Here is a 27,491-nt window from a genome sequence, read left to right on the forward strand (position 1 = left end):
AAAGGGAGTGCTTGTTATCTATGAATGAATGAATGAATGAATGAATGAATGAATGAATGAATGAATACCAATCATAGCTATGAAGGGAGTGGGTGGCATATAACATTTCCAATCAAATAAAAGCTTGCTGTCCAGGGGTTTATGCTAGAGAGGTCTATAGGGAAGGGACTGAATGTTGGCCCTCCTATGAAACGGGTAAGGGGCCAACTGCCTCCCTTGGCAGAGGTTGGCTGGGGAATAGACAAGGATGGCTTCCCCCGTCTGTTTCTCTCAAGCCTCTTGGCTGTGCCTTCCATATTGGAAAAGGCACCCCCTGATAAGATTCGGATGCCATTCCACTGCCAAAATGTGGGCTTCAGTGGTCAGCTTCTGAGGGTGCAACATGCAGAGAGCTGCCATCTCTTGGCTTTCAGGCATCAAAGTATATTGAGCTGGCCTTGATGATTTGGCAAATGTGGGGAATCCAAGAATGAAGCCTGTAATTCCATTACACCCCCTCCCTGCTTCTTCCACTCACATTATTTGAAATAGGCCAATGTAACAAGCCATGAGCAGGAACAAAAAGTCAACACGCAGATCCTATTTTGTTCCAAAATAAAACTAAAATGGTCTTACCTCCATTCATGGTTTATAAATTAATCCCACTAGCAGATTATGGGAAATGAGGACCACCTTTGCTGTGGAGTAAATTTCTTCTCATGCTTCTATCTTGGAAGCTCAGATTATCTCAGTGTGGCTTCTTCAGAAGTGTTCAGTGAGACTTTTTTCTTCTTCTGGAGTAAAAAGCTTCGGGAGAATATTAAGACAGATCATCATATTACGTCTGTGGAAGGAGGAGCCCATTATAATGCCACATGCAAGAAAAGTGCTGGGAAATCCCAAAGGTCGGATGTCTGTGTGTGTGCGCATGTTATATCTACATTCAGCAATTATATGAACTCATTTCTCAACAGTAATAGCAGGAAACAGATGCTATGAGAGAGCAGGGCGTGGTCTCTCAGGTGAATTAGTCAAATTCTTAAAATATTTTAACCTAGTTTCTCCTTCACGGTGTATCCAGGCAGTAGCTCTGCTAATGGGAGGGGGAATTTCCCATTGCTGGAGAAAATTGTTGGAACTAACCTGAAGGAGAACAAAACAGTAGTAGATGAAGTAAAACCGGTCTAGAAGACCTAATAATAAAGCTACAGCATAAATATTTTGAATCCATAATGCAAAGGCAAGGGTCACTGGAGAAGACTCATATGCTTGGGAAAATCAAAGGGAATTAAAAAAAAATAAGTTACAAAGATTCAAAGGAGCAATTGCTGGCATATAGTGCCGTCCTGCCAACTTTTTGTCTGCTGGGTCGCAAAGAGAAGTGTCTAAACAATGCGGCCATCTGGATTTTTGCAGCCCAATGTGAAAGTTAGTTCTCACATGGTCAAAAGTAAACAATTCCTAGTAGTTCAGGCTCTCACCAGAACAAGCGATGGATGGAAACTGTATCTTCTGCTGAAAAGAGACTGACTTCTAGCTCTTTTCATAGGAAGGGGCATGTTATAAATAGAGTTAGTTGAGAAGACTTTGCATTCCAGGGTTTCTAGCTAAGGCAGTTTGGTGTCAATGCTCGGAGGCTGCAAAGGCAGGGGTGGAGGCAGAAATCATGCTTGGGACTTGTTTATAGTGGTTTTTAAGCATGTCTGGACTTCATTGTTTTTCCTGATGCACACTAATCAGCTGAGTTTTACAACTTACCCTTACTGATATTATAGGTGAAGAGGAAAAGGCAAAAGATGTATTAACCATGTATATAGAATAGATTTGGGCTACAAATGTCCAGATGACCACTATATAGCAGTAAAGAGTTTTCTGTGTTTGTTTGTGGCTATCTAGTGGGCATTTGGGTTTTTGTAGTCCAAATCTGATAGTCCTAATATAAGTTTTTAAGTAGCTTTAGATATTGCTCACTAATCAGAAGTGGTTCTCATGAACTAAAAGGCTGGGAATTTTTATTTATTTATTTATTTATTTATTACTCAAGTTTAGCCACTGCCCATCTCCTTCAAAAGAGGGAGTATAAACAGTGGTTCTTCTGCTCTCTTCCTAGGAATACTTTTCCAGAGAAATTTTGTATATTTAGTATTTGTTGCTCTATGCAGGCTTGTTTATAGAAATAAGACATTAATTTCCTTTCTTGGCAATTTCCATGAATTATAGTGACCCATTCTGTGTAATTCATTAGGTATCTAACTATATGTGAGCAGCTGCCTGTGTTTTGCATACTCAGTGGTCAGTTTATCAGAACTTTTAACAGGATCCATGAAATAAAACAGTGTAATCATCTGAGCTATAGCCTCATGTGGCACAGAGTGGTAGGCGGCAGTATTGCATCCAAAACTCTCCCCATGACCCAGGTTCGATCCCAGCAGAAGCTGGATTCTCAGGTAGCCGGCTCAGGTCGACTCAGCCTTCCACCCTTCCGAGGTCGGTAAAATGAGCTTGCTGGGGAAGGTGACGACTGGGGAAGGCAATGGCAAACCACTCTGCTATAGTCTGCCAAGAAAACGTCATGAAAGCAGTGTCCCCCCAGAGGGCCAGACATGACTCAGGGCTTGCACAGGGGACCTTTCACCTTTCAATCATCTGAGTATTAGGATTTGCCAGTGTTCCAGGTCTGTGAAGGGGCCATTTGTTTATAGCAGTCTTTCTCAACCTTTTGACTGTGGAGGAACCCTTGAAATATTTTTCAGGCCTCGGGGAACCCCTGCACATTCAGGCTCAAATATAGGCCACAAGTTACAAAACTATTATATTTGTTTCATGTGTAGGCCTGTGTATAAGCATTAACAGTGTTCTTAAACTAAAAATAAAGAATGAAACTTACCTCTTTAATATGAAGTTGCCCAAGTTTGAAATAAGTTTTTAAATAAATCGTGATCTCCCAGGGAACCCCTAGTGACCTCTCGTGGAACCCTAGGGTTCCATGGAACTCTGGTTGAGAAACCCTGGTTTATAACATGGGTGGAGAAGCTATGATGTTCCACATGTACTTGCTGAACTACAATTCCCAACATCTGTAACCTTTGGGTACTCTGGGTGTAACTGTTGGAAGGTATAGTTTAGCAACATCTGGCAGGCCAAAAGATCTCCATCTTTGGGGAAAGAAACAGAATTATCTGCATCATTAACACTGAGGGAGAGTTGTCTGTTTAGGGTATTTTACCCAGGAGCACCCCCAAATCTAGAACCAATGTTGTTCTGCTGCTTCAGAAAAGAAAGCTATGGAAATTAAGAATACCCCTTCCAAATAATTATGTATAGGTATGCTGTTAGGGACATGGTGGCGCTGTGGGTTAAACCGCTGAGCTTGCCAATCGGAAGGTCAGCGGTTCGAATCTGCATGACGGGGTGAGCTCCCATTGCTAGTCCCAGCTCCTGCCAACCTAGCAGTTCGAAAACATGCAAATGTGAGTAGATTAATAGGCACCGCTTCGGCGGGCAGGTAACGGTGTTCCGTTTAGTCATGCCGGCCACATGATCACGGAAGTGTCTACGGACAAACACCAGCTCTTCAGCTTTGAAACAGATGAGCACCGTCCCCTAGAGTCGGACACAACTGGACTTAATGTCAAGGGAAACTACCTTTTTATGCTGTTAGAAGACTTTTTGCGCTTTTATTCTGCTGAAATTTATTTATTTATTTATTGAATTTGTCACCGCCCATCTCCCCCGAGCAGAGGAACTCTGGGAGGTTTCAATATAAAACAATAAATAATAAAGCTTCAATATAAAACAGACTATAAATTTCACAGAACTACCAAATATAATAAAATCCAGATGGCTATGATCTCATTCAATCATTGTATAGGAGGGGCACTTCAAGGCACTAGCCAGCCCCAAGTATGACTATTCTCCTCCCTACCCCAAGCCTGGTGGCAGAGCCAACAACTTCCTCCTTCAAATTCTTGTTCTCTAAACAAGTATACCTTATGTAGATTGCAGAAGTTCACAGAACATGAGTGGTGGGTAGAGCTGCAAGCTCATTATGTTGCTAGTGTTATTCACATGTGCTCTGAGTCACCAGGAGTTGCACAATTTCTTTGGACAGAGCAATTTGTGTTTTAAAGGATTGAGAAGATATTTTTTCAAAATGTTCAAATGTACAAACCTCCACTTGCAATTTCATCAGTATATTCTCAAGGATCTAGATGAGCTATTGGTAAATACCAGGTCTGTTCGTAATTTGACCAACTTCATCCACAATTAAGTGATGGGCAGGAAAATAGACCTAACATAATAAAACTGGATGGGCAAGGACAGGTATCCTGCCCTGTCAGAAATATGCACTCCCAGGTCCTTCCTTATGATCCTCTGGGAAACCTTTTTTTTAAAATGATTTTTATTAAGGATTTTAACAATAATAAAAGATAATACAAACTGAAATCAGAAAGAGAGAAAAGAATAGAAAAAAGTATAAAGTGCAAAGAAAAAAGGAAATGAAAAAGGGAAGAAAGGAAAAAGAAAAAATATTTAAACAATTACTTCTGATCTTCATCATCACAAGTACAAACAAACTTAATATTTCTCCACCCCCTAAAAAGTTACATACATGTATCACCTCTTCCCATGACCCATCCCCTTTCCATTCACATATCCATGAATCATTAACATTTCTGTCCAGATACCAGCAGTCCATAAAGGGTTCCCAGAATTTTATAAAGATATGTCTTATTTTAACCCTGATCAAACAAATTGACTTTGTATTCCTTCCTTTTGCTTCTAACAGTCTTAGTCCTTAATTCATTCAGATGCTGTCTTTCTCCCATCTTAAAGGTTTCTTCAAGTTTTTAACAACTGTCACTTGTAAATCCAGTAAAAAGTCATTATCCAGGTCATTCTCTTGGCTTATCATTTGTATTTCTATTTTGACTGCCATCTCTGTCTTATAGCCCAGAATTTCTTTATTTTCCAGTATTTCTGCATCAGGTAATAATTTGTTTATCCTCTTCATCCTGTTGGTTTTCCAAAATACTCTTTCATTTCTTTTTAAAAATCTTTTGCAAATAATACATCCCTATAAGCAAACATTGTTGCTGACATTGTAGCTACTAGTTTCTGACCCCATTCTTCAAAAATCTCCTGAAATGTCTCAAAGGTCATAGCACTGTCATTTTGTAGGTTCCACAAATGACAGGCTTTTTTCTTTTTTTCTTCCTTCCTTCTTTCTCCTGCCTGAAGTCTTTAGTCCCCTCTAGTGTTTCATTTCTAAAATTGCAATATCTCACATTTCTATTGTTTATTTTCTAATAGACTAAACAATTTATATTCCCACAAAAATACTGTTTTAATTATTTTTCAAATCTTTTAGCAAAAGTCTTAATATTCCAAAGTTGTCCGGTCCCTTAATTCGTTTGTAACTTTCTTAGATTAAGTTCTTATTAAGTTTATTGTCATTTACTTCAATTTCTTTACATTCTTTAGTCTGTTAATTTGTCTTTTGTATTGGAACAAAGGTTAACTTACCAGGTGGTTTTTCAAACTCCTTGCTTTGAAAATCTCTTTCAACTTTAAAGAATTACATTTCAAAAGTGTTTAGAAAGTGAGGTTTAATTAATGTAGTGTCCTTAAAAAGGCTTCGCGGCTGTTGAGAGCTTAATGGCTTCCCTCATCTCCTGGTGCTCAGGCTCATGGGAAGCTGCTGTTTTGTGGTCTCCTTGCGAGGAGCTGCCATCCAGAGCACAAGTGGGCTTGGTCCTGGCGCCGTCTGTGCCTTCAGAGACATCTAGTTTGCCATTTCTTCACTTGGAAGTCCAATCCTCTGGGAAACTGTGATGGTGACCAGGGGCCATATGTCCAATGTGATAATCTGTGAATGTGAGGTTGGGCTTAGGAGCAAATTGGGGATCCTACATCTGTATCACCTGGACTCCTGGGCCTAATTGTGGGGCTAGTTTTAGAGTTTCTCTGGCTACAGGTGCTGAGGGATTTCAGTTTTTATGCCCGTTGGGGGAAGGCTCAAAATTTAATGGCCATGGAGGCAACCATAGATTTGTCCTAGGGAATGTCTGCTCTGGTCCTGTGCAGGTGGTCACATATTAGATCTGGTCTTTGCATCAGAGCTTCAGTGTCTGGCAGTGTGCATAGCAAACTGTGGCAAACTGTGATGATGGCAAAGTGACATGTCACGACGGAATCACTTAGCATTGCAATTACACATAGCAGCATTTGAGTGATGACAACATTACACATATTGTTATTTGGCTCCCCCTTACCCTCCTCCCCACAGATGCCCATGCATGTGCCACACCATAGGCCTTTCATTAGTCCTTTAATGAGAACTGATAGGATTCTACTCATGCTGCAAATGAAGAAATGGTTGTGAGTTGCTCAGTAAGAATTCCAGTTATATTCAACTGACTTAAACAGTGAATTTCCAGTTTGTGAGCTCAGGATGCTAAACAAATACGCTTTCAGTTAAGGCTTGAGAGCTCGGAGTACATTCCATCTGTATCACTTGAGAGGGAAAAACTTTGTATGCACAAAAATAGCGGTCACAGTGCCAAAACACTTGTGCTTCTGGCTGGTGGTGTTTCCATCCAAATCTTCATGGTTTTTAAACCATTATTTTTATGGCTTAAGCTAAACCACAGTTTATGCCATCTCAATCCAGCCTCATCTAAGATATATGTTTATTCTGAATTCCGAAACAGGCTGGATGTCTGAGCTCTCTCTTACTAGAGAAATTGTTGATTGAAAGGACAATTACTGGTTGTTTCCTTAGTAACTAAACATATACAAGATAGTTTCCTGATTACTGGAAATCTCTCAGTAACCTGATCAGTGCTTAAACATGTTTCCATATTTATAGAATAAACTAAGTTTGGCCGGGATCATTATCAGCACAAATCAATCCACTGCAGGATGAAGTCCTCTAAATTGAAGGTTGTGGACCATAATCTAGCACATTGGCCCAGTATGGTTGGTAGAGAGAGGTTTTTTGACCTCCCAGTTTAGGGCTGAAAGAGAGTGATTGTCCCAAAGTCACCCATTGAGCATCCAGGCCTAAGAGAGGACTAGAACCTGGGTCTTCCTGCTCCCAGTCCAGCCCCTTAACCATTACACTGGCTTTTTCACAAACCATACTAATTTATAATCCATGGATTAGAGACCACAATGACTGAGTTCATGCCACATGCTAATCCAAAACCCAGACATAATGCAAATGAAATACTTATCATGGACTGGGGACATGTGATTAGCTGAAGGGAGAGCAGAAAGCAAGCTAGTTGAAGTTGAAGGTTGGAAGACTGCCCAGGTTGCTCTTTCATGGGATTCTCTGCCTTGAACAGAACCCTTTATCTCTATTTATGCTTTATGTTCCTGATTCTTTTTCTACGAAAAGAAACTAAATTCTCTAGTGCCGTTTGTGGGCACTCTTTCCCACTTGGGAAGCAGGGAGCATGCAGTCCAGTCACAAGTACTTGTATTAATGGTGTATTGCTGCTGTGAAAACAAAAATAAAAAAAGGAAGTGCACTTTAAGGCACCATGGTCATCTAAATAATATCCGCAATCTCAAGTTTTGCAGTTACCCACATAATCAGTTGATGTAACTTACCTTTCAAAAGTACCAATTGAATTCTGATATGGCTGCAAGAGGAAAATGGCACTAAAGATTCAGAAAAATTTGGAAAAGCAGGTCTTTTCCATAAGGAATAACTAGGAGGAGATCAACAGTATCTCTTTTATTGCACTTTAGAGCAATCTAGAAAGATCCCCTTTACCTACCTTCTGGTGCACAATAAGGTATGCTGAATTCACTACCTATTTATGGCTGCTTTTAGATTATGTGAAGAGAACCTCAAAAGGCTAAGCTATTACTAACTTTGCTGTCAGTAGAAAAACAAGAGTTCTACTTTCACAAAGTGACAGAATTTCCTCAAACTAGTAAGAAACAACCTTTTTCTGTGTCTTTTTGCAAATTGTCAAGTGATAACTAAAAGAAAAGTAGTGACCCACTTCCACCATCCCCTCTAAAGATAAAATTACATAAAAAGACAAAACGGTGCAGAGGCTGAGGAGAGAAAAATCAGGAGGGGTACAGGAGTTGGGACGACCCATTAAGGCTAGGAGAAAAGGAAAGGCTGAGTAACATCTAACATCTCAGAAAGCCACGTGGTATGATAGTGATGTGAAAATCATTGTTGGCGGCTTAGGATGTTGGGAAAACCCAGCCAATTATGGTTTAGTCAATAACCAGAATTAACTACATTTAAGCTGATAATTGTGAATCCGTTCAAATCAAAGCTGGACAGCTGAGTGTAACTCTGGCAAAGTGGCTGAAGGCAACATGGGTATCCCTCCACATTGAAATCTGATTTATCCTTGGTAGACCAATCTTATGGAAAAGCAGCAACATCCTTAGCTGTGCTAATATGACACATTGAACCAGAAGGATTGGATTGCACAAAATGCTGGCTAAAATGTGACCTGTTAGGATCAGGGTGTTGTACAAACCCAGTTTTCTAGTTACTGTGTAAAATAAGGGTGTAAATGGACAAGATTCCTCATACTCAACCCTCAGTAGTAATAGGAAGTAACAAGACTTGTACTCAGCTCTTTATCATGCAGCTCTGAAGCCTTATGTGCAAGTAGCCACACTGTGTACTTTGCTGCATTAGCAGAAAAGGAAAATCCCCTATCTACCAAATAGCAAAGATGAATCACATGGTGACTTTCAGCCTCTTTTAGGCACTTCTGATGATTGCAAAAGGAAGGCAGCTTTCCTGTGGCATGTTGGTTAGTGGCCAAGAGACTTGTGTTCCAGGACAGTGTGACAAGCCCATAAATACTTGGCAGTTATTTTTAGATACTCTTTAGCAGTCCACTGTTGGTCTGGTGCTGATGTGACATTTGCCATTGTAGTCAGGAGCCTGAATTATGATATGTAAACTAGGATTCAAGGAACCTTTGACTGTTTTAATCCTGAAAAGCATCAATATTCATTTCATTACTATCCTCCTCTTTGGAATAGGAATTTTTAGAATAAGCATTTGAGAATAAAGCCTGGTCTTTGTGATACCTAAACAAGTACAATGCCCAGGCTGAGCATATCACATAAATTCAGACCATAGATCAAACTGTAATTAAGGTTATACTTTGTACCTTTGTTTGTAAAAGATTTACTTAACAATAACCTTGTTTCTTTGTGTCATCCATACTCAGATGGGAACTTCATCCTAATCAATCCTCCCTGTTCCAGCTTCTGGACACAGAATGGGAGGCTAGAGTGGCTGAAAAAATTGCTTTTGCTGCATCTCTGGGATTGAGGATTTATTCATAGTAAGGAAAGGTTGGTTGGATTGCCCTGGTTTTTATTTTACAAAAGGGTTAAAAATAGCAGCAACCTAGGAAGGGTTCACTGCTGGGCCACCTCAAAAGCAGCTGGAATTCATACCAAAATGGATATCGACCAATTAACCTGTGTTGTTATTGTTCTTAATTTGCTGTGTTGCTTGATGACAGATCAAAGACTAAAAAGCTTACTTACAGTTAGCATGTGATATGGTTAAACGCATCATACAAGGCAGCAAATCCAATCCTCCTTATAGTCTCAGTTTAACAGATTGTAATCCATTAGGTAACCCACATAATTCATTATGTGGGTTAATGATATGCTGGGACACAGAAACCATGTTTCTTTTAACCAGAAAGATGAACTGCAAGTTTCTGGAGTACATGAGCACTGCCATGAAAAGCTTTTGGGTAAAAATTTATTTTACATAGAGAACATTGCCACTAACTGAATATACAATGCAAGATATTCATTACTTTATTTACATGTAGGAGGGGATGGTTCTAGTTATCAAGTTGTCTGCTCACCAATCTGCAATCCTGGACTACAGTTGGAAATTAGAGCCAGGGAAAATATCAGCTCCATGCAGCTGACCTGAGAACCCTTGTGAAGCTTATCTAGGCAACTCAATTCTAGGTTCCAGACTTCGCCACTAGCAAGTGGAAACTGATGAGACAAAAAATGGACTGCTTGATGAGGTGAGCAGGAAGAGTCACCAGGCCCAGTTTCAGTATCTGCCTTAACGCTGGATGCTTTCACAAGCTACAGACCTGATGGCAATTTGAACAGCAATACCCTTGAAATACAGAACATTAAATTACAGGGAATACAAGTACATGTGATGGTGGTGTCTTTCTAAGTTAGCCAAGGATTCTAAAAGCAGCAGGAGGTTTGGCCTGGAAATTCAACCATGAGCCTCAGGGAAACAAGCCAAGGGTAGAGTATTCTGATCAAGATTCAATCAATCATACTGAAAACAAAGATTCTACTGGAAAAGCAAGGAGGGGCTTAAACATGGCAATACACGAGTGTCCACAGGAGCCTGGAATAGCCAGCTCATTCACGCTGCTCCATCTTCACTTTGGGTGGTCTCAAAAAGGTCCTATTTTTCTTCTCTTTCTTCCCTTTTGTATTTGCCTGGAAGTTCCTCCAGCTGTCCACACGTCCGTCCCGACTCTCCTGGATATAAAGATGATGAGCAGGAAAACAGTGAAGAGCAACAATGAGAACACAGCTTGCATTTCCCATCAATATCTACAGAATAGGTTTCTGCAAGGAGCACAGGTGGCCAGAAGTAGGTGAAGGAGAATTTGGGGGGGGGGGTGTCAAGGAAAAGCTCCTAACCTAAATATGCTTCCCCAGGGAAACTAAAATAGTCAATTAAGCCATAAACATTTAGAAGACCAAGGAATGCTGATAAGATACTAGGAGGTAAGCAGAGCTCTGGGAAAACAACAGAAAGTAACTCCCTAGAGAGAAACTACTTTCATGGAGTAGTGCCTCTTTATTCTTTCAAAACACTGTTATTTTTATAGTCCTGCCACATTACAGTTACAGTCTAACTGTCTCTCTTATCTCACTAGACAGGCACGTGATTTGTTATATCTAATCAAATATCTTGCCTTGTTTGTTGTTTATTCGTTCAGTCACTTCCGACTCTTCGTGACTTCATGGACCAGCCCACGCCAGAGCTTCCTGTCAGTCATCAACACCCCCAGCTCCCCCAGGGACGAATCCATCACCTCTAGAATATCATCCATCCATCTTGCCCTTGGTCGGCCCCTCTTCCTTTTGCCTTCCACTCTCCCTAGCATCAGCATCTTCTCCAGGGTGTCCTGTCTTCTCATTATGTGGCCAAAGTATTTCAGTTTTGCCTTTAATATCATTTCCTCAAGTGAACAGTGGCTTTATTTCTTGGAGGATGGACTGGTTTGATCTTCTGGCAGTCCAAGGCACTCTCAGAACTTTCCTCCAACACCACAGTTCAAAAGCATCGATCTTCCTTCTCTCAGCCTTCCTTATGGTCCAGCTCTCGCAGCCATATGTTACTACGGGGAACACCATTGCTTTAACTATGCGGACCTTTGCTGTCAGTGTGATGTCTCTGCTCTTAACTATTTGATCGAGATTTGTCATTGCTCTTCTCCCAAGGATTAAGCGTCTTCTGATTTCCTGACTGCAGTCAGCATCTGCAGTAATCTTTGCACCTAGAAATACAAAGTCTTTCACTGCTTCTACATTTTCTCCCTCTATTTGCCAGTTATCAATCAAGCTGGTTGCCATAATCTTGGTTTTTTGAGGTTTAGCTGCAAGCCAGCTTTTGCACTTTCTTCTTTCACCTTCATCATAAGGCTCCTCAGTTCCTCTTTGCTTTCAGCCATCAAAGTGGTATCATCTGCATATCTGAGATTGTTAATGTTTGTTCCAGCTATTTTAACTCCAGCCTTAGATTCCTCAAGCCCAGCATGTCGCATGATGTGTTCTGCGTACAAGTTGAATAGGTAGGGTGAGAGTATACAGCCCTGCCGTACTCCTTTCCCAATCTTAAACCAGTCCGTTGTTCCATGGTCTGTTCTTACTGTTGCTACTTGGTCGTTATACAGATTCTTCAGGAGGCATACAAGATGACTTGGTATCCCCATACCACTAAGAACTTGCCACAATTTGTTATGGTCCACACAGTCAAAGGCTTTAGAATAGTCAATGAAACAGAAATAGATGTTTTTCTGAAACTCCCTGGCTTTTTCCATTATCCAGCAGATACTGGCAAATTGGTCCCTAGTTCCTCTGCCTTTTCTAAACCCAGCTTGTACCTCTGGCAATTCTTGCTCCATTGAATTGCTGAAGTCTACCTTGCAGGATCTTGAGCTTTACCTTACTGGCATGTGAAATGAGTGCCACTGTTCGATAGTTTGAACATTCTTTAGTGTTTCCCTTTTTTGGTATGGGGATATAAGTTGATTTTTTCCAATCTGATGGCTGTTCTTGTGTTTTGCTGGCATATAGCATGCATTACCTTGACAGCATCATCTTGCAAGATTTTGAACAGTTCAGCTGGGATGCCGTCGTCTCCTGCTGCCTTGTTATTAGCAATGCTTCTTAAGGCCCATTCAACCTCACTCTTCAGGATATCTGGCTCTAGCTCACTGACCACACCGTCAAAGCTATCCCCATTATTGTTATCCTTCCTATACAGGTCTTCTGTATATTCTTGCCACCTTTTCTTGATCTCTTCTTCTTCTGTTAGGTCCTTGCCATCTTTGTTTTTGATAATACACATTTTTGCCTGGAATTTACCTCCGATGTTTCTAATTTTCTGGAAGAGGTCTCTTGTCCTTCCTATTCTATTGTCTTCTTCCACTTCCGTGCATTGCTTGTTTAAAAATAATTCCTTATCTCTTCTGGCTAACCTCTGGAATTTTGCATTTAATTGGGCATATCTCCCCCTATCACTGTTGCCTTTTGCTTTCCTTCTCTCTTGGGCTACTTCTGTTGTCTCAGCAGGCAGCCATTTTGCCTTCTTGGTTTTCTCTTTCTTTGGGATGTATTTTATTGCCGCCTCCTGAACAATGTTGCGAACTTCTGTCCAGAGTTCTTCCGGGACCGTATCTACTAAGTCCAGTCCCTTAAATCTATTCTTCACCTCCACTGCATATTCCTTAGGAATATTAGTGAGCTCATATCTAGCTGATCTGTGGGTCTTCCCTAATCTCTTTAGTCTGATCCTAAATTGTGCAAGAAGAAGTTCGTGATCTGAACTACAGTCAGCTCCAGGTCTTGTTTTTACTGACTGTATAGATGTCCGCCACCTTTGGCTGCAAAGGATGTAGTCAATCTGATTTTGGTGTTGTCCATCTGGTGAAGTCCATATATAAAGCCGTCTCTTAGGTTGTTGGAAGAGAGTGTTTGTTATGCAGAGTGAGTTGTCTTGGCAAAATTCTATCAGCCTACGTCCTGCTTCGTTTTGTTCTCCCAGGCCATGCTTACCTGTAATTCCAGGTGTCATTTGACTGCCCACCTTAGCATTCCAGTCTCCCATGATGAAAATAACATCTCTTTTAGGCGTGTTGTCCAATGGGTGCTGCAGATCCTCATAGAACTGCTCTACTTCAGCTTCTTCAGCATCTGTGGTTGGGGCGTATATTTTGTTCACTGTGATGTTAGATGGCTTGCCCTGAATTTGAACTGAGATCATTCTATCGTTTTTTGGATTGTATCCAAGCACTGCTTTAGCCACTTTACTATTAATTTTGAAGGCTACTCCATTTTTTCTGTGGTCCTCTTGTCCACAGTAGAAGATTTGGTGGTCATTTGATGTGAAGTGGCCCATTCCAGTCCATTTCAGTTCACTGACACCCAAAATGTCTATCTTTAACCTTGACATCTCACCAATAACCACATCCAATTTGCCCTGGCTCATAGATCTTACATTCCAGGTTCCAATGGTGTGTTGATCCTTAGAACATCGGATTCGCCATTCACCACCAGCACCGTCGGCCGCTAGCCATCCTTTCGGCTTTGAGCTAGCTGCGTCATCACGTCTGGGGCTAGGTGAACTCATCCTCTGTTCCTCCCCAGTAGCATTTTGACCATCTTCCGACCTGGGGGTCTCATCTTCCAATGATAATCTTCCCTTGTACCCAATCACATATATACTCTAACTTGCATAAACCTATAAAGAGGGACCATAACCTCTCCCCACTTTAGGCCTCTCTTTGCCTCCAGTGTCATCAATAAACCCAATCTGTGCTTCAATGTATTGCATCCTGTCTCTGGTTCAAAAGTACCCCTGGTAAGCCACAAATAAAAATGAAGAGATGTTATTGTCTACCTTGATGAAAGAAAATTAATGTATCCCCAAAACAGAGCTGCTACTTTTGACTTTCAGTTTCAAATTGGACAAGTCCCTGAGACAATCATATCCCTTTTGCACGATGCCCATTTTCTCCACATCTGTTTAAATCAGTCCATCCTTATCAGTTAACTTTCTCCTGAAATAACAACTGTATAAGTTACTTACTTATACTCACTAAATAACAACTGAGTACCGTTAGTTTACAAGCATGTTCTTTGCATATCAGACTTGGCAACCCGTTTGCTTAACTCTTTTCCACAAGAGTTTAGGATACGTTAGATCTCGTATTTCATTCAAAATGTTTGAGGTGAGCTAGAGATAGCCACTGGGATAGCTGGAGAATCTTCTGTAGAGATTCTTCCATTAAGAACTAACTTGCTGCTGCTGCTGCTGCAGAAATTGCCAGGCAGTTATACCAAGAGGATCCGTGCTGAGTCAAGATACATGATTTGGCATTTCTGCCTCAGATGCCCCCTCTGCATTGTCCTGCTTAGTTTTCTCATCCTTATCAGCTTGTGAAAGAAACGAGTATTGGAGCATGTGGGCCGCAACGTAATTGCTGTGTAATTCAGGACCTGCTTCTGCTTTGCATTAGGCTCCTGAACACACTTTTATTTTACCTTTACCAGACTGGCTGTTGTAATCAGGATGTTTTGTGACTGACTGTGCCAAGGATGAGCAATCCCCACTTCCCAATGTGAGCCTGCAATGCACACAAGACTGCAAATATGCCCACTGATCCCCAAGTTTTGGGAACCTCATTCACATAATCCCAAACATTTTACCCGGGCAAAGTGTGATACCTACGACAGAATATATATGCTCTACAATTAGACTTCTGAAGCTCCAGTGGAACCCCAAAAGCTGCACAGCTGTAATTACCTCAAAATTTTTCTGCCACTCCCGCTCACGCTTGGCTTTCTCTTGGGCCTCTATTTCCTCTTCTCTCTGTCTCTTCCTAGAACAGAAGCCCAGGGAAGAAAAGTTAGCCTTATGTTTATTGGACAGGGGAGAAAAGGTAGTGAAGAGATTACAAATCAGTTTCATCCAGTGTTCTCCAATCTGGTGCCTATGCATTAGGTTACAACTGTCATGTTGGCTGGCTGATCATGGCTTTTGGAGCTTCTATGCCCGGTTTTGGCCAAAGAAAACAGGATGAACTAAGAATTTAAGAAGAGCATAAAGGCTGTAGGCCCTGAAACCAAGATCTCTCTCCTTCCACGGCTATCAAGACACAGGTCGCCCCCTGGAGCCAGCGTTTAGACACTGCAAGGTGAGCACATCTAACAGGAGTATTTTCCTCCTATTCAATCTCTCCCTCATCTTTTATTACTATATTTTTCAACAGATACCCATGGCTTAAAAATAGAGGAGACTATTTTATATACATTTTCAAGCCCCTGTTCAGTGGGCTGCAAAAATGTTTCTGCTCCTCCAAGGAACTTACACTACACAAATGGAAGTGTCTTATGGCACCTTAAGCCTCAATAAATTTCTTAAGACACAGCTTGCGCACAGTAACGTAAAGGAAAGGAATCTGTAAAGGGTATAACCAAATAACCATGACATGCAAGAGGCACAACACTGTAGACTAACCTGCCAGAGACAGAATTTATACAACTACAGTCATCACTCACAAAATACCAGCAATTGGTGATCACAGTCTTTGTATTACACACGAAAACTGGCAATACTGGACTACTGACTATCACTCTTATTGTAAATGGTCACTTTGCTTACCTTGTTGGCATTAAGTCCAGTCGTGTCCGACTCTAGGGGGCGGTGCTCATCTCCGTTTCAAAGCCGAAGAGCCGGCGTTTGTCCGTAGACACTTCCTCTGTGGTCATGTGGCCAGCATGACTACACGGAATGCCGTTACCTGCCCGCCGAAGCGGTACCTATTAATCTACTCACATTTGCATGTTTTCGAACTGCTAGGTTGGCAGGAGGCTTACCTTGTATTTTATAGCTATTCAACCCCATTGCTTGCCATTTCTCACACGTGCTAGGAAATGAGTACTGTAACTACCATTTGTTCAACGCTGCCATAACTTTGAACAGTCGCTGAATGAATGGTCGTAAAGCAAGGACTACCTGTACGTAGATTGTGTGTAAATGCATCATGACATACATCTAAGAAAGTGCTCTCTAATTTGCATCATCTTATGCTATTATAGTAAAGGAACACAGGTAGTTCCTTTAAAGTACAGCAAGCTTAAACACAGCTAACACCAAGGAATCTCTTTCAGAATTATTCACAGATAATTCACTGTGTAGACTTATGTTTTAGCATAATGAAATATCCTTGATAAAATAAGAATTCTATTTAAGCATTCTATCACTGTCAATAATCAAGCTTTTTTTTATGTACACCAGGCTTGTAACCACACAGTTCTCAATACAGGCCACAAGAATCCAGCAGTTTCCTACCTTTCATGCATTTCCTTTGCTTCCCTTTCTTTCCTTTTAATTTCGAGCTCTGCGAAGAGTTTCATTGTCTGTTTGTACACTGCCTGCTTGAACTGTAAGAAACAGAGATTCAGCAACTACCTTGCAGCTCAGTTACAGTTCAATATAACTTAATTCTGGGCCTAAATAAATAGAAAACCACCAGCTCTCTTGCTAGAACACATCACAATAAACTAATACCAATTCAGAGGCTGGGTTTGAAGTGGTAGACTAGAGGTAGTCAAACTGCCATGAACCACAGTCAGCAACTGGGAACCATTAGAGCAGTATCTAAAGCACCACAGATCTGCCCTTATGGTACACCTGCCACCAACCACCATATCACTAGCGCATCCCAGAACAATCCTACAAATATTTATACAAAATGCTGTATAAATATTTGTAGGATTGTTATTAAAGCTATTAAGAATACAAACATGTTCCAATTTGGCACTGATAACTAAATCTGTAATTAAACAAATCTTATCGGACAACAATAAGAAAGCAACGAAGAATGCAAGAGAGGGGAAGTAACAAATATATTTATGGATCTGGAATCAAACCAAAATACTCTGGGTTATTTCTATTTTAAAATACACTATCTTTAGAAAAACTGGTCCAGCATAAATAATCTCTGGAAGCTTTGGGCCCCCAGCAGACTGAAAGGTCCCACCACTGAATCCTGTCTTAAATATTCCTTCAATTCCTCCCGCATCAATACCAAAAATATCTGAATAACAAACAGCTGAATCTGAAGAAGCAAGTATACTGAAAATTTGCAGTGCACCAAAGTGAGGATATTTTGTGTACTAGGTGAATGAGTTCCACCACTTAATGAGTTCCACAGTACCCCTTACTAGAGCTGCTCTAGAGTACTGCTTATACTCTAATACTGCTTAGAGTATGAATATAAAAGCCGCTGGCTTTTGAGCATTCATGGGAGTGCTTCTGCTACAACCTACTGCCTGATAAGCCTATTGAAGGTTCACTACAATATGAAGGGGCCTAGAGACAATGTGCCAAAGACCCCTCAAAATGTGGTGCCAATCCTAAAATAGACCATAACAAAGTTAGAATCCTTTGCAAGGCAAGGTTTCTTCATTCAGAATGCTGAAGCCTATTGCAATATTTAGAGATGCAAGAGGCTTTGGGGAACAAAGGTGCTTAGAATCTCTTCCTGTACCCACAACGTGCAATTCTTATATGATACAATCCCTGAACTGGAACAGGGTGCCCGAGCAGTCAGAATGAGACCAAGGGCATGAAGAGGTGATAGTCAACTTCCCTCCAAGACCTGATATTAACTGATCCCAAACAAAGGAAGGTATTGCCTGGGGCTGGGTGCATTTCATCCTGGGAAATATGTACTGGTCAACTTACTACTTGTGGATCATCTTCTTCTATGTTGGTTGGCTTGCCTTCTTTCTTCAACTGTTTCTTTTTCTCTTTTGCCTGAAAAAGGTTTCACAGATAAGGAACACAGAAACTGCACAGCATGTGAGAGCTTCATGGTACTGTGCTGCCTCTTGCTGATTGCATGGCTCATTCTAACAGCAAAAAGTGTCAGTCAACACACTGCTACTGTCATAGACTAGCAAAAAATTGTATTTATTGCCTATTTACTTGTTAGGGATGCCCACAGATGGATGCCCATAGAAAGGAATATCTTACATGATTATGTATGGGTATCTTACATGATATTCTTACATGAATATCTTACATGATCACTGTTACAGGACTATATGAAAAAAAGATTCTCAGTGGAACTTAATTCTAACCAGATGTGTATGTTGCTGCCTGTGAACAGGAGTAATTGTTCCTACTGCCATACATAAATTCATGCCTACATACATATGATTTAAGCATGCAACTTGAGACCTGAAGTAAAAAAGCTTCAAGTTCTGTACCAGCCAATTTCTCATTTATTTATTTACAAAGTTCATTGTGCATTTATTCAATACTCTGTAACAGTTTTAATTCACTCCTCCACCTATAAGGGCATCTCTGGATTACTGGAGGCTTGGGAAAATGAAGAATTCTGCCACAGTATAACATTGGTTGCCATTCTTCACAAACTCAAGTGGGATGCAACAAGGCAGCACTAGCAGACCAGTAGCTTTATTGCTTCCACTGAAGAGCAAGAAACTGAACAATGTTGGCAAGATACTTTCCTGCTCGAAACAACAAGAAGTTATCTGTAACTGACCGATCTGTAACAGTTACAGTCCTGCCTCAGGCATGAAAGCCGGTTGGATGACTTTGGGCCAGTCAGTCACTCTCAGCCAACTCACCTCACAGGGATGTTGTTGTGGGGAAAATAGGAGGAGGAAGGAGTATTAGGTATATTCACTGCCTTGAGTTATTTATAAAAATAATAAAGGCGGGATGAAAAAAAAGATATAGGCAAGCCAAACTGAAGCTACCAGGGAGATAAATATTTAAGCAACTTCCAAGGTTACTATTTTGTGTGAAATATATTACAACTCTGAAAACACATTTATTTTCCTCAACATTCCCAGCTCCATTTCTTTCTAGCAGAAATTTTAAGAGAAAGCTTTAAATAAGTTTACATTATTAGACCAATTACATTGTCAATCCTTCAGATATCCTTCCAATTTAAATTCACCAAATTCTAAAAGTTACTAACATTCATAACATGTTCTTTGCAAAATGCAGTTCTCTTTACAGTCATAGTTAATCTTCATCAAAGTCATGGTGCAATAAAATAGAGGTAAGCTATGCTATGTAAATTCTCAGTCTAAGCAATACTGCAGATAGATGCCAACTGCAATAGCTCACACCTCTCCCCCCAGATCAGGCTGGCTGACACATGTGATACTTACAGTGTGCTCCACATATTCCTTTCCAGCCTGTATAACGTCCAAGGCTCTCTTCTTTTGTTCCTGATCCAGCAACAACTTGTATGCTTTGTCGACAGCTGACAAATCAAACATTTCTATCAGCACATTCAAGGCATATTTGTTTTTAGGGATCTAGCAAAAAGGCAGTATGTATTTATCTTTTCATGCTAACATCAGAATTACCCATTACCTATTGGATGTACTGCTAATGCCTGAAATTTTGAACACAGAAAAAACAGGGAAGTACCTTCAAATGCCTTTTGTGCTCTTTCAGGATCATCTTGGTTTTTGTCAGGATGGACCAATATAGATAACTGTATAATATAATTAGAGAACATAGACTTTTATCAAAATATATGAGATTACCACATAAACGAAGCCTTCTCTGCACAGTTATAAACAAACATTCCTAGTTAGCTACTTCTTTCTGGGACAAGACCTTCCCTAGATTCCCAATCTCATGAAGCCAATTTCTTCAACACTACATATCTAGGAAAGCATAGCAAGTGTTTTTCAGAGATACTGACATCATATTAATTTCTTGAAGGACATCAATGTTTTGATCTTCTATGTGATTTATTCAATACTATAATACTGAATATCCTAACAGTCAATTTATTAAACATTTTAAAGTGATAAAAACACAGTGATAAAAAAACACAGAGCTATACAGTGTATTTAGGTGCTCGTATTTGTGATTTCAGTGTAAAAGACCCAAATTTAAAGACACGTGTTTCTAGACTGCGTAGCTGGGGAGGAAATTTTGTCAACAAAAGAGAACAAAACAAAACAAATTCCTCCAGAAGCTATCAGAACAGAACTGCTACCTATTCGGGAAATGGAATGGGGAGAAGAAGGGGCAGCTTGCATATTTATCTATTTATAGGCCACATTAATTGGTCGCTACTCTGGGCATCTTACAAAATATGCAGTAAAAATGCAACAGAAACAAACACCCTCCATCATAGTTACCAAACATAATTACCTGCCAAATCTTAACCCAGTGAATAATATTCTTTTGGTCTCCTCTTTTATTATCTGCCTGATACTTATCTATCTAGCCTACCTCTTCATGCTGCACTGACTGCTGAATTTCTTTACTGATTTCAAAGTAATGAAACAATGCAATCCCTCAAATTAGAGCCATTTGGGGATATCCCCAAATGCACGAATCTTTATATAGCATTACAAAGCAGGTTTTCTAAGCACTTTACAACAATTTTCTATTACTATTTCCATATCCTGAAGGTGGGAAATGGGCTTCACGCTAGTTTGTTTTACCATGGGTTGATGAAAAGCCACAATTGGATGGGTTTACATATGTTACACTTATCCAAACAAATCTAGATAACTAGCCTAAGAAATGCAGCCTGAATTATGGACTGCCAGTTCACAGTTCATTCACTTTGCTCAGTCCATTAGAGCTTGTTGACTTGTACTTCCAGAGGACTCAGTGACTAAAAAAAATGAAACTTAATTAGCATGCAGTGTATCTTCAATGAAACAGTAAGCTGTTGTTCTCAAGTAAATTTCTCAATCCCTGCAACTCCCAAGATGGTCTCCTCCAAGCTTCTTCATATTATTAAATTAGCAAAAATGCGTGAGCCACATACCTGACGGAATCTTTTCTTTATTTCTTCATCAGTGACTTCAGGATCCAACTGCAGTACCTGGAAAAGTCCAAAAGTGACTTTTTTTGATAAAGTAACATCTTAGAAAACACACAAAACAGCACTATTCATGAAATGAGTTATCTCCAAGCTCTAGAAACTTCAAGATCAGCAAGAAAGTACAAAACCAAAATCCTTCAATAAGAAATTCTCCAGGGAGTAATCTCAAAAACCATCCAGCAACAATTGGACATGCTTGGTGGCCATGGAATGCTGAGGGAAGATGGAAAACTGGCAAAAAGGGCAAAGGACTGGAAAACATGGCTGCTTGGTGCTCTGAAGAGTACCATTTTATACTGCCACTTTTTGCTACAGTTCGATGTGTACTTCTAGCAGACTCAGTGACTGAAAAATAACTGCAGTGAATCATCAAGACACAACATGCAAAGGCGTGAAATGAAATGGGTGGGTGAACTCTTATTCTGCTGCAAGATGTATGCCAAATCTAGAGTGAATGCTTAAATAACTAGTTCTTGCTAGTTCACTGATTTAAGGGGACCAAGATTCTCGCTGTTCATGGTATAAAAGAATCAGTAAACCTTAGGTTCAAAAAGAAAATGCTATATGATTCTCACATACTTTAAAGCGGAGTTTCTCAACCAGGGTTCCATGGCACCCTAGTGTTCTGCAAGAGGTCACTAGGAGCTCCCTGGGAGATCACGATTTATTTTAAAAATTATTTCAATTTCGGGCAACTTCACATTAAAGAAATGTTTCATTCTTTATTTTTAGTTAAAGAACACTTTTAATGCATATATACAGGCCTACCCATGAAACGAATATAATAATTTGGTAACTTGTGGCCTATATTCGAGCCTGAATGTGCAGGGGTTCCCCGAGGCCTGAAAAATATTTCAAGGGTTCCTCCAGGGACAAAAGGTTGAGAAAGGCTGCTTTAAAGAAATTATCCATTATGAAAGCAAGCAAGCAACAGATGCCAATAAAGGAAGTATAAACATAAAAGTAATTTTACTATAAGTGAATTTGATGTCACAAGCAAATAACTGTGTACAAAACCAAATGGTACATATCCAGAATTTTCAGGAATGGGCCATGCTAGTTTGCATATCTCTTGTCAAAAACTACATCTATACAAAAGAACTGCAGTGATAGGACAATGAATAAGGAAAACTGATTTAGACATACCTCAAAGGGATTCAGATTAAAATAGGAGCACCCAGGCCTAGTAAGCCTTTCAATCTGATTTTTTGATGTTAAAACAGAATCTCGCTTTTCAATTTGCTTTACCTGTAGAAATCAACATATTAATAATCAGAACTGCACTATTATTGTCAAACCACTTAAAAATAGGTATCTTCAGACACTAGCAGGAAAGACTAGAGTATAACTATTTCTACCATTTACTGGTCCCATAAAACCTACTCTACAAATTCTGCAAAATGTTGCCAGCATTTCTACAATATACTAACTGAATCTGGTCTAGCACGTTCTACAAACTCAGAAACTCAATTTCTTACAAGTGAGGAGGGGACTATTTCAACCCCCCAAATGTTCAGGGAAAACCATTCATTACCCATCCCAGACAGGGCATGATATTTGAACCTAGGAGAGTTAACTTTCCCTTCTGGCACAGGAAGACGGAGAGAGGAGCCTGGAGTGGCCCCACAAAAACAGGGCTACTCCAGGCACTCTTTTTCTTTTCCCTCCCTGCTGAGATGGAATGGAAGTGGCCAGTTCTTCAAAAAGCCCATCTCCTGTGATCAAACTGTCACAATGTGCTTAAGTATTTTTAGCTGTAAAAAAATAAGAATCAGGAATTGTCAGCTGTCAGGAGGCTGGGACAGCAGCCAAGATGGCTGCCACTTCTCTCATTAGATAGTTGCTATTTTTGAAGATCATCTACTCTCATATCACTGGGTGGGAGCAGCAGATGTGAACACATCTAGGGTATGGGTAAAATTGCTTGCATTCCTAGCCATGCAGGCCTTTTGCATTCTGCTCTTTTTCTTCAGTTTCTGCAATCCTGAGGATAAAACGAACTATCCAGAATACCATCATCATCAAGTTTATTACAACCCTAAGGCCAGACACAATAAAACTATACAATAGCAACAATCTTACACTGATACATATACATAGAAACAAAAGCAATTAATATACTACAATCCAAAATTAAGAATGAAAATACTAAAATGAATTGAAATAAAATACTATGTTAAGAAATTAAAAATCTAAGTGATGGTGCAGCATATTGTGCAGGTGGTAGCACAAAACTGGGCAACCTGGGAGGATATTTTTGGGTCCTTGTCCAAAAGAAGTAACGTTAAGTAGAAGTCACTCTCCCTGCCTGGAAATTTCTTCAATAATGGAGTACCAATATCTACATATAACTCGTCGCTTCTTTCAACTGCTTGATTCACACAAAATGTAAAATTAAAATGTGGTTGGTTAGTTGTACTTCAACGTGTTGTGCAAACACAGATAATTGGATTAATCCAGAAAGTCAACTAGATTAGGGCAGGACTGTGACAATAAATACCTAAGACAGCATGGGACAATGCTGAGAATAAAAGGAACTATTTATTTATTTATTAATCAAATTTATCGCCACCCATCTCCCAAAAGGGACTCTGGGCAGTTTACAATAAAACATAAATAAAAATATAAACACTATAAACACTATAATATATAATGCAATAAATATAATAAAAACCTTGATGGCTGGACGTTCTTTATGATTTGCAGGCAGAGCTGGGTCCTTCTAAGAAACTACCCATCCCCAGAAATGGCTACTCTCTCTCCCGCCCCAGGTATAATTACAGAACCAGGTTTTTAGCTGTTTCCTAAAGTCCAGGAGGGAGGGAGCCAATCTCACTTCGGGGGAAGGATATTCCGAAGGGCAGGGTTATTGCAGAGAAGGCCCGCCTCCTGGACCTTGCCAAATGGAATTCTCTTACAGACGGGGTCTGTAGCATGCCCTCTCTGCACGACCAGGAGGGACGGGTTGATGTAATGGGGAGGAGATGGTCCCTTAGGTAACCTGGACCCGTGCCATGTAGGGCTTTAAAGGTGATAACCAACGCCTTGAATTGGACCCGGAAGCATACTGGCAACCAATGCAGCTCGCGGAGCAAAGGGGTGACGTGTGCTGATCTTAGGAAACCCAAGATCGCCCAAGTGGCTGCATTTTGCACCAGCTGTAGCTTCCGGATACTCTTCAGGGGTAGCCCCATGTAGAGCGCATTGCAGTAGTCTATATGGAAGATAACCAGGGCATGAGTGACCGTTCAAAGGGTCTCTCGCTCCAGGAAGGGGCGTAACTGGCACACAACATGAAGTTGCACAAAGGCCCTCCTAGCCACAGCTGCCACCTGCTCTTTGAGCAGGAGCCGTGAGTCCAGGAAGACGCCCAAGTTACGTACCAGGTCTGTCTGGGGCAGTGCAACCCCATCCAGAACCAAACTATTGCTGAACACATTTGGAAGACACTGTGTTAGGGAAGACTACGATATACACTTCATTGAGAGCAAGCCCCAACTGAATTAAATGTGCTGAATAAACATAACATAGAATTACCTCACTTTAAATCTGTCTAATTACATTAATTTCAATTTCTTTCACATTGAATAGGGATTGCATACCAGGGAATCACAAGATGGCAGCAGAAAGACAGATAACCTAACTCTTTGCTAGGCATCCCCCCAAAGGGTCAAACATGACTTGTTGCTTGCACAGGGGACCTTTCACCTTCCACCAATGGTGTCCCAAACCAGATTTGGTAACTATATATGCAAAGATAAAAAATGTTGGCATTACAATTGTGGCCTTTCCCCTCTTCTTAAGTTCTCTAAGAGGCAGTGCTGGTTGAATTTGCTATAACGTTTGGTATTAATACAAATCATCACAAACAAGATAGGGCAAAATGTAATAGCTAGGTAGAATTACATTTAGCCTCATACACACATTCCCAGATTTGAAAATCCATTATCTTCACTCAATGGGAAGATATCTCAAAAGCAAACAGCCTGGATACTGTTCTCTTAATAGGCAAAAGAGTCAATGGCCTGGTCAGGTTAAGAGCCAATTACAATGAAATCCCAAAGTTGTACTACCAATCATCTGAGTTCTGATTTGAAAGAAAAACAAAAGCCAGGGATGCGGAGAGATCAGCAGAAAACACAAAAGAAAGTGGTGAAGAAGCAGGACAAAAGCCTTAGAGGAAAGGAATTGAAATCATTAGGCTGTTGGGAAGCCAGTGAAAACATTGCAGTCTGAGCACACCCTATAGTGGTTTGGGCCAAAGTCCTGAGGACACAGCAGAGTACACGGGTGACTGCGGGGCAGATGTTGACAGGTGTCGTCACATATATGATGTGACTACATATTTGTGCCAGACTTCATGCCTTTGCACAATGACTTTATTCTGATGTCATTTCGACTTGTTACAGCCACTGTTGGCAGGGAGGGTGAGGAAAGGAGCCTATTTCTGTGCGGAACAACTCTCCTTTATCAAGAAGTCTTGAGTGGAAACACTAACTAGGAAAAAGAATAGGGATTGGAACCAAACCTGTGGCTCCAAAAAAAGACCCTGACGGAAAATAAAAGCAGCTAGCAATCACAGGCTCTGCACCTCTCCTCCGCTCAAAGAGTGGGACTCCCCTACCTTCTTGCCCTTTCCCGCTAACTAATTGCCATTAATAGACTACGTGCCACCTACACCCACTGCGCGCTTCAGACTGCAGCTCCCCTCAGCCCCAGCCCCAGCCCGAGTAACGAATGGCGACGGGCAGCAGGAAGGCGACAAGTTAGCTTGTTTGGGCTCGGTATATTCCCCGCCTCCCTCCAGAGGCCAAGAAAAGCTCCTCCAGCCAGCACGTCTTCCGGGGCAACCCCCGCCAGTCAACGCTTCTCCCACCCCCTCAGTCCGAAGGGACCGAAAGGGGGAAAGAAGGGCCGAGCGGGGAGGAGAAGGACCAGGAGGCACCGGCATCTTCAGCAACCGGCCTGATGGGAGAGGCCCAGCCCGGCTGGGAGAAAACCGCTACAGCCCCAGCCACGAGGCCTGTGATCCGGGACAGGCCGAGGCGGGCCAGAAGAACAAGGCATCCCTTCGCGCTCCAGGGACCGGGACGGGCTCGCGCTACCTCCGTGTAGAAGGTGAGAAACGCCTCCTCAGCCGCGCCATCCGCCTCTCGCTCTCCCGGAGCCGCCATTTCTAGCACCACGTGACCCTCCGCGCGCCCTTTCCATCTGACCGGGACCGACTCCGCACGGGCACCGGCACGTGACCCACAACGCCTGCCTTTCTGGCGGGGAGACCAAGGCGGATCTTAAAGGGCCAGCCCGCCGAGTCCGGGACGCCCGGCGCCGTTTTCTCTGGTTTTACCCCCATCTTCTTAGGCACAACAAAACAATTTTCTAAGAATTTCAACCTGTATGTCTTTGGTTAAAAATCTAAAATGTATAGCTGCTCACTATAATCGGCACTGCACGCAGAATATTTTCCGTCTGCATTTTGTAGTAAAAATGGTGGTATGTATAGCGCTCCTGCCGTATTATTGAAAACACCTAAGTTAGGCGTGTATTGACATGAACTGTTGACCCATTATTTACTGAAGCAATCATATGAACGGGGGATTGCGGAATAAACCGGCCCCAGGTGCTGGACTATTACATGCTGGAGTATAATGTAGCCAGCCTGTGTATTGTACTATTTGGTCAGAGACCACCCTGAAAAAAATAAAAGCAAATTATGAGATAGTTGTGATAAACCATTTGATACACACTCATCAATATCCCTCCGGGGCTGTGTTTGCCCCGTATGCTTACCCATTGACTGTAGTTAATTCAGATGTTTTATCAGATTACCCCAGATTTCCAGGTGGCATGACGCAGATCCATAAACTAACCTCACAGATTCGCAGGACATGTCAGCCACCGTAGTCAATTTCTCGTTCAATGCGTCGCGGAAACGCAATAAACGAGCGAGGGTCGGCTTGCTAACAAAAAGACACCACCTTGCAAGCCGACCGCACAATCCTATTTTTATTTATTTCTAATGGATTGAAAAGAAACCTTTCTCTTCGTTCAAACACCTCGGAAAGATTAAGATTTCCTAAGGGGGAAAGAAAAAAAATACTCATAGCTATTGATTAGTAAATCTACACGCTACATTATTCTATATTTGGATACAAAGTATCTTTCATAAAAGCCCACCCTCCTGGGCAACCCTGCATGCTCAGAAATAAATGCCAGAGAATTGTCCCGGATCAGCCGAGAATAGGGGGCGGATCCTTTTAGGTCACGCCTCTCCATCAACAAACTTGCCTAGAGCAGCTTCCTGTGGGCGACTCGCCTCTA

At 41.2% G+C, this 27,491-nt stretch overlaps 2 protein-coding genes and 1 long non-coding RNA gene across 4 annotated transcripts in view; 1 reads left to right on the top strand and 2 right to left on the bottom strand.

The window, feature by feature from the left end:
* PTAFR (platelet activating factor receptor) overlaps positions 1–910 on the bottom strand; it is a 13,125-nt gene extending 12,215 nt beyond the window's left edge. For both annotated transcript variants that reach the window (XM_063312267.1, XM_063312266.1), the window contains exon 1: positions 616–910. The gene's annotated coding sequence lies outside the window, so the exon portion shown is untranslated. The remainder of the gene's footprint in view (positions 1–615) is intronic.
* LOC134503469 (uncharacterized) overlaps positions 1–10,957 on the top strand; it is a 25,993-nt gene extending 15,036 nt beyond the window's left edge. The window contains exons 3-4 of the long non-coding RNA XR_010068547.1: positions 9,207–9,323; positions 10,481–10,957. This is a non-coding gene — a long non-coding RNA (uncharacterized LOC134503469). The remainder of the gene's footprint in view (positions 1–9,206; positions 9,324–10,480) is intronic.
* On the bottom strand, positions 9,738–26,420 carry DNAJC8 (DnaJ heat shock protein family (Hsp40) member C8). Its single transcript, XM_063312270.1, has 9 exons — positions 26,276–26,420; positions 22,317–22,418; positions 21,114–21,170; positions 19,748–19,814; positions 19,483–19,577; positions 18,020–18,091; positions 16,622–16,713; positions 15,074–15,149; positions 9,738–10,515 (listed from the first exon to the last, which is right to left on the bottom strand). Exons 1-9 carry the CDS (start codon positions 26,342–26,344, stop codon positions 10,393–10,395), a joined length of 753 nt encoding a protein of 250 aa, XP_063168340.1. The 5' UTR covers positions 26,345–26,420; the 3' UTR covers positions 9,738–10,392.
* Between the last annotated feature and the right edge of the window lie 1,071 nt (positions 26,421–27,491).

The sequence above is a fragment of the Candoia aspera genome, chromosome 10 (assembly GCF_035149785.1).
Source record: "Candoia aspera isolate rCanAsp1 chromosome 10, rCanAsp1.hap2, whole genome shotgun sequence".
NCBI classification, from domain to species: Eukaryota; Metazoa; Chordata; class Lepidosauria; order Squamata; family Boidae; genus Candoia; species Candoia aspera.

What these genes read in the sequence shown, in the direction of transcription:
- DNAJC8 (XM_063312270.1), bottom strand. Translation starts at nt 26,344, where the DNA reads ATGGCGGCTCCGGGAGAGCGAGAGGCGGATGGCGCGGCTGAGGAGGCG. An exon ending in AAGAAGATGATCCACAAGTA is followed by an intron (nt 16,714 to 18,019) that starts GTAAGTTGACCA and finishes TGTTTCTTACAG; the next exon opens with TTCAAGCAGGCAGTGTACAA. An exon ending in GCAAAGGAAATGCATGAAAG is followed by an intron (nt 15,150 to 16,621) that starts GTAGGAAACTGC and finishes CTTCTGTTCTAG; the next exon opens with GAAGAGACAGAGAGAAGAGG.